The sequence below is a fragment of the Phyllobates terribilis genome, unplaced genomic scaffold (assembly GCF_046119375.1).
Source record: "Phyllobates terribilis strain yellow unplaced genomic scaffold, ASM4611937v1 Scaffold_9__5_contigs__length_417890890, whole genome shotgun sequence".
Taxonomy (NCBI): domain Eukaryota; kingdom Metazoa; phylum Chordata; class Amphibia; order Anura; family Dendrobatidae; genus Phyllobates; species Phyllobates terribilis.
Window position 1 is genome coordinate 103778050 of NW_027362769.1, and position 12542 is coordinate 103790591.

Below are 12542 nucleotides of genomic sequence, written 5' to 3' on the forward strand. Positions count from 1 at the left end.
GAACTACGACTGCATCAAGCGGGCCCTGATCCGGCAGTACAACCTCACTCCCGAGTCGTACCGCCAGAAGTTCCGGAGCCTGCTGCGTGGCCCCAAGGACACCTGGACCGATCATATGCGGGCGCTGTTGAGAGCCGCAGAGCACTGGACCTCGGGTCTAGCGCTTACTACCCGCCAGGAGGTCCAGGAACTGTTCGTCACGGAGCAGTTCTTGTGGAACTGCCCAGAGGACCTCCGACAGTTCCTCCGTGACCGAAAACCAACAGGGGCTTCTGCTACAGCCGCCCTGGCAGACGAGTATGCCAATAACAGGGCGCCTGAGCTGAAGAAGTCTGCCAGCAGCACCTGGAGAGGGGGTAAGCCCAATCATGCCCCTGTTTCCCCGGCCCCTAGAACACAAGGGGTGTATCCCCCTGTTGCCCTCTCCAGGCAAGGACCAGACGTAAGACGTTGTCATCTATGCAACAAACCAGGACACTTTAGGGCTGAGTGTCCCCAGCGCCAAAAGACCCCATCCCAGTCCCAGAGAGCGCCCAATGTTTTGTGTGTGGGAGGGGGTGGTGGTAGGTCCCTGGACAACATCCAACCCGTCACCATAGGCCGTTCTGCGGTCATGGGACTGCGGGACACGGGCGCTGAACGAACACTGGTACGGCCTGAGGTGGTGTCCCCCCAGGACTTGGTACCAGGAAAGACTCTTTCCGTCTCCGGGGTTGGAGGCGTGGAGCCGGCACTTCCCGTTGCCATGGTGTATTTGGACTGGGGTGCCGGAAGGGGGATGCGGGAGGTGGGAGTAACGCCAAATATTCCCGCAAATGTTTTATTAGGGACCGACTTGGGGCGTCTAGTATCGCAGTATGTACCCTCTGAACCCCCAAGTTCGGCCCCCCAAGAGTGTATTGATTTGTCTGCTGCTAATGCCAACCATGTTGTATGTAGTGTGTGTCCTGCTGAGGAGGAGGGAGTGAAACCTGAGGGTAACACCTGCACAGACACAACACAAACAGGGTTAGTGAAAGCAGGTGGGGAGTGTGGGGATGCCCGCAGAGGTGCTCAGCCGGCGTGCCGTGACCTCTTGTCCTCCGGTGAGGGAGGGGGCGGGCAGGATTCTGTAGAGGGAAGCTCAGGGATGGAGAGGGGGGCAGCTACCGGCAGTGTAGGGCTCCCAGGGGTATCCAGGCTGCTGAGTATAGGCCCACTGCAGGGGGAGGAACAGGCCATGGGAGGTGGGGGTGTCCCAAGAGAGGAGCCGCCAGGTAAGACCCCAGGGCAGGAGTTCCCCACATCCGAGATGTCCAAAGGCCTAGGAAGCCTGCCTGATCGGGCGGCTTGGACAGAAACAGAGGGGAAGCAGGCACTACCCACGGTCACAGCGGTCATAGCCGCTGTCACCAGGAGTGGGAGCGCCGGAGCCCAAGGAGCCTTGCAGAGGTCCGACGGCTTCCCCACTTCTGACCAAGTGTCTGCCGGGTCAGACAGCGGCCAGGTGACATGCCCGGAGGGGCTGACAGAGGATGTGGCAGTTTCGTCGATTCTGGCCACATCAAGTCAGGAATTTCAGGCTGCGTTGGAAGCAGACGACAGCCTGAAAGCTCTCAAGGAACAGGCGGCACAGCCTCCCATGGAGTCAGACTGCGAGCGGGTGGTCTGGGACCAGGGACGGCTGTACCGGGTAACGGTCCAGCAGGGTTCACCGGAGGCGTGGCCCAGGGACCGACAGTTAGTGGTACCCTATCCGTTCAGGGCGGAATTGTTGCGGATCGCACACGAGATTCCGATGGCCGGACACCTAGGGATCGCTAAAACCAAGGCCAGGATAGCTCAGCATTTCTACTGGCCTGGGATGGGAGCCGCGGTGGGTGCCTACTGCCGTTCGTGTGACACCTGTCAGAGGGTGGGGAAGGCGGGGCCGCGCCCCAAAGCCCCACTGGTAACTCTGCCAATCATCGAAGAGCCTTTCTCGAGGGTTGCTGTGGATCTTATTGGACCTCTGTCCACTCCCAGCCACTCCGGGAAATGCTTCATACTCACGGTAGTGGACTATGCCACCCGGTACCCGGAAGCGGTAGCTTTGTCGTCCATTCGGGCCGACAAGGTGGCTACCGCCTTACTGAAGATCTTCTCCAGAGTGGGTTTCCCCCAAGAAATGCTCACCGACCGAGGGACCCAGTTCATGTCGCGGCTGATGGAGTCCCTCTGTAAGCAAATGCAGGTGCAACATCTGGTGGCCAGCCCGTATCACCCACAGACTAATGGCCTGTGTGAGCGGTTCAATGGCACCTTAAAGCAGATGCTTAAGATGTTGGTCGACTCCCACGGGAGAGACTGGGAGCGTTACCTCCCACACCTCCTATTTGCTTACCGGGAGGTTCCGCAGGCCTCAACGGGGTTCTCCCCCTTTGAGCTCCTGTACGGGCGACGGGTACGGGGCCCCCTGGCTCTGGTGAAGGAAGCATGGGAAGGGGATTTGGCCACCCCCGAGGTGTCGGTCATCGAGTATGTCGTGCGCCACCGGGACAGGATGATGGCCTTGGCAAAGCTGGTGCAGGACAATATGGCCCAGGCCCAGGCCGACCAGAAGCGGTGGTACGACCAGAATGCTTGTGAGAGGACCTACCAGGTGGGTCAAAAGGTGTGGGTACTGGTCCCCGTACCACAGAACAAGCTTCAGGCAGCCTGGGAAGGTCCCTACTTCGTGCACCAGAAACTCAATGCCGTCACCTATCTGGTCACCCTGGATCACGCCCGTGGAAGGAGGAAGGCCTTCCACGTGAACATGATGAAGGCTCATCATGAGCGGGAAGCGACTGCCCACCCAGTGTGCAACCTTCCCGAGGAAGGAGAGGTAGAAACCCTCCTGGATCTGCTCACCCAAGCCAAGGCGGGTGGGTCCATCGAGGATGTGGGGGTTGGCCACCAGCTCACGGAGGACCAACGGTCCCAGCTGGGGACCACCCTGCACCCCTTCCGGGGGCTGTTCAGCAGCCTGCCCGGAAGGACTGAGATGGCTGTCCACGACGTGGACACTGGCGATCACCCGCCGATCCGGCGTTCAGCATATCGGGTCTCTTTCGAGGTGCAGGGAAACATGCGCCAAGAGATAGACGAGATGCTGAAGCTGGGGGTGATCCAGGCATCCAGCAGCGCGTGGGCCTCGCCTGTAGTCCTCGTACCAAAGAAGGACCGAACTACACGGTTCTGCGTGGACTACCGGGGGCTCAACGCTGTAACGGCCACCGATGCGTTCCCCATACCACGCATCGATGACCTGCTCGATCGGATGGCCGGGGCTAAGTACCTGACCATCATGGATCTGAGCCGGGGGTACTGGCAGATTCCTCTGACCCCCGCGGCAAGGGAACGCTCTGCCTTTATCACCCCTTTTGGACTGTACGAGTCCACAGTGATGCCATTCGGCATGAAGAATGCCCCTGCCACTTTTCAGCGGATGGTCAATACGCTGCTTGAGGGACTTGAAGGGTACGCGGCTGCGTACTTGGACGATATTGCAGTCTTCAGTCCCACTTGGGAGGATCACCTAGAGCACCTGCGGCAGGTGCTCGGTCGGATCCACCGGGCAGGCTTGACCATCAAGCCGGAAAAGTGCCAGCTGGGCATGAGTGAGGTCCTCTACCTGGGTCACCGGGTAGGCGGGGGGGTTCTGAAGCCAGAACCTGGGAAAGTGGATGCCATCGCATCCTGGCCCACTCCTAGGACCAAAAAGCAGGTGATGTCCTTCTTGGGGACCGCCGGGTACTATAGGAGGTTCGTCCCACACTATAGCACCCTGGCCAAGCCCCTGACGGACCTCACCAAGAAGAAGCTGCCCGTCGCAGTCGACTGGACAGTCGCCTGCGAGACAGCTTTCGGGGCACTCAAAGCCGCCCTAAGTAGCTCCCCTGTACTGCAAGCTGCCGACTTCGACCGGCCGTTTGTGGTACAGACCGACGCCAGTGACTTTGGCCTCGGTGCTGTGCTAAGTCAGGTCAACACGACAGGCCAGGAACATCCTGTCTTGTACCTGAGCAGGAAGCTACTGCCCCGGGAGGTGGCTTACTCCACGGTGGAAAAAGAATGCCTGGCAATTGTATGGGCCCTGCAGCGTCTGCAGCCCTACTTGTACGGGAGCCATTTCACCGTGGAGACGGACCACAACCCCCTCAGCTGGTTACACACGGTCTCTGGGTCGAATGGCAGGTTGCTACGCTGGAGCCTCGCTCTCCAGCAGTACCACTTCTCCATTCGCCACAGAAGAGGCCGTGACCACGGTAACGCTGACGGGTTATCCCGGCAAGGGGAGGGTGCAGAAGGACGCACGGGGGAACACAGGAATGTGCTACCCCCTCGCGCCCTCGTATAGGGGGAGGTGTGATGAACCTGTAGCCGCCATCTTGGTAATGATAAATCATATCCAGGGATGGCCACACTTCAGCAGCCCCCACCCTTGGGACCTTCTGTTAAAACGTCAACTAGATAGTTTCCCCCCATCCAGGCTCCTGTAAGATAAGAAGCCTACTTAACACTTGAATGCTAGGAGCTTCAAAGACTTCGAGAGGAAACACAGCCAGCAGGGGGGGGTGCTTCGTCTATCTGTACCTGACCATTTGTCCCATAGGACTAGTTTCTTTGTCTGTCACAAGCATGGAGGCATAAGATATAGAAACATGAATAGTACACGCATGTTGCGTGGGATGGGCCAATAAAAAAATATCACGGCGTCCCGGAGCCATTGCGCACACAAGCCTCCGCGGTAGACGTTTGTACGTGCTCTGGAAGCCAAGATATAGCGCGGAGCCATTCCTGAGGACCGTATGGTATCATAATTGATATCAAAAGGTCGGTTACGGCGGCCCGAATCCATGGGAACCCCTGGGGGTATCATGAGACCATCCCAGAAGAAGTTATTGGGTTCCATAGAATTTGGGCTTCTGATCGAAGTTAGACCTGAGGGTGGAGACTGAGCCAGCTGACCTCACCAGCAGTGGGCGGGACGGGGCAGGTAAGATAGCAGGACAGACAAGAGACAAGTCAGTTTTTGACCCAAGAGTGGTGTGCTGAACATCTGAGCACCAGCTGAGGCCACCAAGGGGAGGAGCAGTTTGACCATGCGGTGGTAGGCCTCAGCCTGTAACAAAGAACCGTGCCTGCGACCGCAGAATCCTCTCCCTGCGTCACAAGAAAATCAAGAAACCGGTAACTGATATGCTGTGGTGATTCTGTGTGTTGTATTCCATTGTTGTATAGTTTAGCCTGACCTTATACCTGTGTATATTTAGTTGTATATCGTGTATCTAGTGTATTATTATAATCAATTACCTCAAGTAATTGTGGGCCTGCCTTTTATTCTGCATAACGAACGCACGTCCGTGTGAGCTCGGCTCAAGCCAAAAACGCTACCCAGGGTTGGTTCCTGACCCGATATAGGCCCATTCACGGACTGGGCGTATATCTAAAATAGGGACTGGTGGCAGCATACCAACTGGGGATTGGGGAAGGCTGGTAGTGACGGTCGGAGGTTCAGATATATATATTCCTGGCGCGGCCAAGGAAGATATATATACCGCCCTCACTACAGAGGGCCCCGATACCCAGTAGGTTACAGGACAGTCTCCCTGGCGACCGCTTATCCTAGGTGCAGTTCCTTGACTGACCTGAGGCTAAGAGGGCGCTAGCGAGTTGTGCTGTGTAGTGACGTTACGGTTTAGTGACGTTGAAGGGATAACACACTACCGTGTTCCCTGCGCTGGTTGCAGCTACCTGGCACTACTTTCTCTAGGTGCAGTACCTTGACTGACCTGAGAGGTAAGGGGGCGCCAGAGAGCTGCACCCACCGGCCGGCTTTCATCACAAGCGCTGAAACTATAAGGTAAGGCCTCATACAGTCTCTGATGCTAGCAGCACCAGTGGCCCATCTACTGCTTATGGGGGCTATGACAGTTATCTAAAGTTGCATGGTCAACTTAAAGAGGACCCATCACCAGGTCAAAAGTGGTCATATTTCGCTCTTATTTTATCCCTACTACTTTCTTGAGTATTCAGGTTTTTTTTAAATTATTATTATTTATTATTACCATACGGTTCCAGAGATATGGGCCTTTTTTTAGTGCTAACTTTTATGGTCTTTACAAGGAGGTGTGGATCCCAGGATTCTCTGTAGGCATGTACATAGGCTACGTTGCTTAATTACCCCCTGAGTCATGCCCCTTTGGTAAAAAACATAAAAACTCTAGCACAAAATAAAAGGGTCCATATCTCTAGAACCGTATAGCAGATTAAAAAAAAAAGAAAAAGAAAAAACGTAATATTCAGGGCAGTAGCAGAAATAAAATAGGAACAAAAAACGGCCGCTTTTATCCTTGTGAGCCTCACCCATAAATATTCAAAATTTGGTAAATTTTAGCTTATATGAGGAGCAAAATTAGAAAGAAGTCTTAGGATGAGACAGAATGGTCATATACAATGGAGAAGGCAGTTCTTTCAAATAGAGACGTCTCAACATTCTACATGGTCACATAAAACTCTCCTGAAGTCTCCATGTATAATCAGGATTTTTGTTTCCATAACTCGCTCTCGTACAATTCCCCAGTCGTTGTCTTCCTCTCGTTAAGAGATCTAAGAGCATTTTCTCCAGGTGATCAACGTTCTATTGCTCTCAAAAAGTTAGGGCGTTCTGAAAAGTCTCAATCAATCAAAAAGTTTGAAAATGCGAATAATTGTGATGGGCAATGTCTTACCTAACCCTATGTAACCACAAGACATGGCCAGTTCATTCTCAGACTGCACCAGTTAATTTAAAACAATTCTTATGTGCCAGAGCGCCCACAGGCTGCGGCTCAACAGAACGGCAGAGCTCCACAACGTACTAAACTAGTGCACTACACGTCTTTAGTACTATGCAAATATAATCCTAATGGTTTACACGGATTATTGATCCAAAAAAATACTTAAAAAGTTATTACCATAATCAAAAAAGATATAAACTTACTGATCACTGGGGGGCTGACTTCTGGGACCCTTAGCAACCCCAAAAATGGGCTTCAAATGTAAGAAATTGGGCTCTGCAGAGTCCAGTGCTGAATGGTGCCAAGTTGCACATGCTCAGCCTCTACTTCATCTGTAGTCTATGGGACTAATAGGGAAGGTAAACCATCTCTCGGCTATTTCCAGCAGACCCATAGACAATGAATGAAATGAAGGTTGAGCAAGTGCACCTCAGCATGGCTTTATAATACTTAAAGAGGTGGTCTGAAACTAACATTTATTTTAATCCTAAATGCCTATATATATATATTATGCCTATAAATGTCATAATCTAATCTCTTGATTTGAGAGTCCTCAGTGGTTGATACCTTTTAATAGCAGAAGATGCCAATAACAAGGTATCAACCACTGAGGACTCTCAAATCTAAATATTTTTCTACCTACTGGCTAACACGGTACAAAGATATATTTTCCTTGTATAATTGAATCTCTTTTCCAACATACTTTACTTAAAAAGTCCCTCGCTGTTTTTTTTTTTTTTTTTTTTTTTTAACTACTTCCTGTGTGATGACGCTTTATTTGCTAACCCCAGTGCATTCTGAGATAGTCAAACGAGTTGGCATCAGGGGGCAGAGGCTGCGGTCATTGCCACAGCCTCTGCGTCCACCCTGAACTGAAGCGTCATTAGTGACGTCTGTTTGAGGGGCCGAGATAGTCACTGGACTACTGAGCATGCGTCGGTTGTCAATTCCGACATGTGCTCAGTAGGTTCTTGTCGCCGGCTCTGATGAGAAGTGACTAGCCGGCAAGAGAGCGCACTGTCAGTGCACATTGTAAGAAGTCTTTGCCCCTTGATGGCGGCTCGTTGGAGTATCACAGCATGCACTGGAGGTTCTCAAATAAAACATCATCACACAGAGAGTAGTTTTAAAAAAACAAAAAAAAAACATTAGGTAGAGAAGTGAAGGAACGATAGACACCGTTTAATTAAAGTATATTAGAAAAGAGATTACATAATAACACTTAAAAAGACAGACATTTAGGGTTAAAATAAAATGTTCGTTTCGGACCACCCCTTTAATAAAATTATTTTTTTATTCCAGATGAAGAGTCAGAGAGCTCATGTATTGTGTATTCAATCTCTGTCCACCCAGCCTGACTGACAGCTTGTACTGAGCAATGTGCTATCTCAGCAGGGAGGAGGGACACTGAGGAGCAGTCAATCAGACTAGGTGGAATGAGATAGAATTAAACCTTCTTAAAGAATTGTATAGCCAAGGATTGTCTAAATAGGTACACTATTCTCATCAGGACTAAGATCTAGTTAACAATGTATGCAGTTCATATTGTGAAATAAGATAACAGATCCTTTTTTTTCTTTTCATTTGGTTATTGGTAGCTGCAATTACATTTTTCAAACGTTCAAGTATTTCCGTGCTACTAAAAAGTTTTTGACTATCTTTTGCCAGATGAGGAGCGGTCTGTATTGCTGCCGTCAAGTAAACTCTGACGCAGAACCCAATCCAGAAGCCTGTGCCGTGTTGACTAGAGAACATCTGGATTAAATGGATATATCAGAAAGAAAATAAACCGCTGCATATTGTTAATGTGACAAAAGCTGCATGTACTGTATGATCAATGTCTTATTGTTTTTGTAACGGCTGAGTTAACCAAACCAAAACACTTTGGTCGGGGTCATTTACAAAGTCTTCCCAATGATACAGGCTGCAATTACCCCGGCGGTGTTACATTGTCATTCATTGTTCATCTGGATTCTGTTAGTGACATTCACGTGTCACCTCTTACACACAGTTTACTACAGATTAAAAAATAATGATTAGACACTAGATCACTGGAATATACAAGCCTGAATATGCTTATAAGATGGGTTGATGCATATTATCTCATAACTATTGAGACCTGCTGGAGACAATAAGGAGTGTTCACCTCCAACAGTCTGCTTACTAATTACTATAGAATTGAATATGCAAATTGCCTCTTAAGAGAGGAAGAGGACATGATCTCTGTAGCGCCACCTATTGGAAGCAGCAATCCTACAAGTCTCAATCGACCCCTCTTATGAGTCTTACAATATGACTTAGGATAAAAGACAAATCAGAATCTCAATTTGCAGGTGTTTCAGGCTATTGGCCCTCGTCAGTGTAAAGTATGAGAACTACAGGATTTAAGGCATTTTACCAAGCATTATCAATAGTACAGTATGTGTTACAATTGAGCAAAAAGATTTGCAAGACCGTGGTCCGGTGGTCAGGTCGGCACTCCATGGCACCTAGATCAAATCACTGGAAACTTTCTACTACTTGCTGGCATCTTCAGCGCCTCTTCTGATTAGTAGACCCCTCAACCAGCTACAGAGCAGTAATGCCAATGTGCAACTATCATATTCCATTCGAATTGAGGACGGGAAACTTAAAGATTACCCATCACCAATCTGGGGCTGCCCTTTTTATTTAATAGAGACGTTGGCAGCTCCAAGCTGGTGAACTAGAAGTTATTGTCAAAGGAGCTCAAAAGTAACCCTACTGCTCCCTGAAAGGGACTAAACATTCAGGTTGTGGGATCACTAATGGCTGTGGAGTCGGTAAGCCAAACCTCCGACTCCTCAATTTCCATGCCACCGACTCCACTACTCCCTCATACATGGCTCATGTTTAAGTGATAAATTTACTGCAGCACAGATTCATCTCAGCTAAAAGTCTAGACCCTTAGATCAGGAATAGGACAGACATTTATAGGACATTTCATAATTTTCCCAAATTCTAATAAAAAATATTCCCCACAAACAGCAATGAACTACTGTATCCAATTTATTATATATTTTAGGAGTTGGAGTTGGTCCATTTTATATTGACTCCACAGCCCTGGGGATCACGGCATGCCAGGGCTGTGGAATTAGAGTCGGTGTCCATATTGGTGGAGTCTGAGTCGGTATAAAATAGACTGACTCAACTCCTAAAAAATATAAAAAATTGGGTACAGTAGTTCAATGCAGGATGTGTTGTAAATGTTTTCATAAGAATTTGGGAAAGTTATGAAATGTCCTATAAATGTCTTTTCTGTTCCTGATTTAAGGATCTCGGCTTTTAGTTGAGGTGAATCTGTGCGGCACTTTATGTAAATGCTCAAAAGTGAAGCTCCTCCTACCACTGCTGTGGAGTCAGTGTTGGAGTCGTTGTCGAAAGGCAGGAATATTGAGGTGTGGGAGTTGGTGGCTTGGCTTACCGACTCCACAGCCCTGCGGCATGCAGAGCCGGATTTCACAACCTTCTATGACCCTTCTCACCATAAAGGAGCGAAATCTTGCACTTGGCATTAACTCTGTGCTGCTGTGTACTTTACTAAAAAGTTATCGAAGGGTATCTGCTCTAATTATTATACTGTTCGGAGACTGCTTAGCAAAGTACAAGGCCAGAGCTCGGTGGGTGCAAGATCTGGCTCTTTCTCTGCGAAAGCAGCGGCAAAGGGTTGTAAGATACCACCCTGCATGAAAGATCCCACAACCTGGAAGTTTGGGCCTGACTTTTGCTCGAAAATCGGACCCTCCCAGTGGGCATTGAGGATACTCTTTGACAATAAGTTACATTTTGAAGCTGACTAGTCTTTTATTAAATAAAAAAGGCAGCCCCAGATTAGCCATAGGTTCTCTTTACAAAGGGGGTAAAAAAAAAATGTGCTTAAGCACTAGCAGGCATGCAGTTGCTAACAGAAGCAGCTACCTGCCTGTTGTACCCGGCACCGGTCATTGACCGCTCCTGTCGGAGATTCGGCTGCTCCCTGTCAAAAGAGCAGCGGTTTCTCTTCCTATTGACAGGTGGGACTACTGACCACATGATGATTGACAGCTGGCTTCCCCAATTAAACAGCGGAGAGCTGGCTGTCAATCAGCATGACACCAGTAGTCCCGCCTGTCAACAGGAAAAGAAACAGCCGCTCTGTTAACATGACATCAGCGGACGTCTGTGACCGCTCTGTACCGGCGGACACAACAGGCAGGTAGGTAGCAACTACCTGCCTGTTTGTGCCCTTAAGGGGATATACAGGACTTAAGCACTATCACACAGATCTGACTAATTTGCAATGGATTCCAGGGCTAACGCCCAGAATTCTGCCATAGTTTTGCAGTTTGCATGTAGATGACATGTCACTTTAAATCCAAAAGAAATCTTAATTTCTTAATATAAAAGGACATATGCTTTATATTTACATGATGATGCACTTTTACAGCAGTTCCAAAGACCCAAAGACCTCTTTACCACTTCACACTACATGACGGATACATAACTAATGGGATGGGTCATGGAACTTCTCTGAGCGCACTCCATCCAGGACAGCTTATACAGCCGACATCTGCCTCCAACGGCAGCGATCTGAGCCAGCTTTGATTGCTGCTGTTAACCGCCCCCATTGCTGCCTTGGTGATATTCCCATGAAGCCCAGCTGATATCAGGGCTTCATAGATGACTGATTTGTTTAACTTGTATACTAAACGTTATAACACAAAAAAAAAAAAAAAAAAAAGCCCAAATTGCAGTTTTTGGTTGCCACACGTCTTATCTTAAAACATTGTGTTACCTCCATGGTGATGTGAAAGGCTACCGCCGTTAGCAAGAATCTCATCCCTAGCAGCAAACTGAAAGAATAAAAAAACAAACAAACAAACCATGATTAATATAGGACAAATACAGCGCAGTTCATCCTTTCGGTGTTAGTTAACAGCTCCTTAAGGTGGGTTGGGGTACAAGTCTGCAGTCATTCTATACGAATACAAACAGCGCACGTACTTCAAGGATTCTCCGGTGTCGGCGATGGGAGTGGGTGGCCATGTGACCGCAAGTATGCGATTTGCATACTTCTGGCCACATTCTGACTAGATGTGTAATAAGCAAGGCCGTGCACGTCTAGTCGGCACGTGATCGCATGTATACAAATTGCAGAATTTGTGGTCATGCATCTGCTCTTGGCACTGGCATCGAAGAATCCAGAGAGCGCACAGTGTGCGCGTTGCAAGGATTCACAAGTCTGCAGTCACAGAGAGACTGTAGACTTCTATTCTAAGGCTGGACAACCCTTTTAAGGGGACTGTCCAAGATTAGAAAACAAGGCTGCCTTCTCCCAAAAATAGCGCGACAGATTGTATGTGTGGTATTGCAGCTCTGCATCGCTTAGGTCAATGGAGCTGAGGTCTGTCTAAAGGCCGTGTTTTTGGAAGGATGCAGACATGTCCTTTTTTACTGCTGATCCTATATTGTTGCAACTTCACACCCAAGCTAATTCTATGAGATATAAAATGGGTGAAGCTTCACTTTATTAGCTCATTTTTCATATTCCGCAAAAGTTCATATCTACAATACATCTGTATTTAAACCTCAGTTAATATAGAAAGCAAAGTTCAACTAGAGACCATATATTAAATAAAAGATATAACGCCACTACTGTATAATTAAGGCTACATTCCCACGATGAGCTTTTGATGTTGCATATTTTCTTGCCCATTCCTGCACCCATTAACCCTTTCGCAACCCTGGGATTTTCCGTTTTTG

At 48.9% G+C, this 12542-nt stretch overlaps 1 protein-coding gene across 1 annotated transcript in view; it reads right to left on the reverse strand.

Moving 5' to 3' along the window:
* AGPS (alkylglycerone phosphate synthase) overlaps window positions 1-12542 on the reverse strand; it is a 205768-nt gene that overhangs the window by 16423 nt on the left and 176803 nt on the right. The window contains exon 19 of the mRNA XM_073646879.1: window positions 11575-11632. Within this exon, the coding sequence (XP_073502980.1) occupies window positions 11575-11632 (58 nt within the window). The remainder of the gene's footprint in view (window positions 1-11574; window positions 11633-12542) is intronic.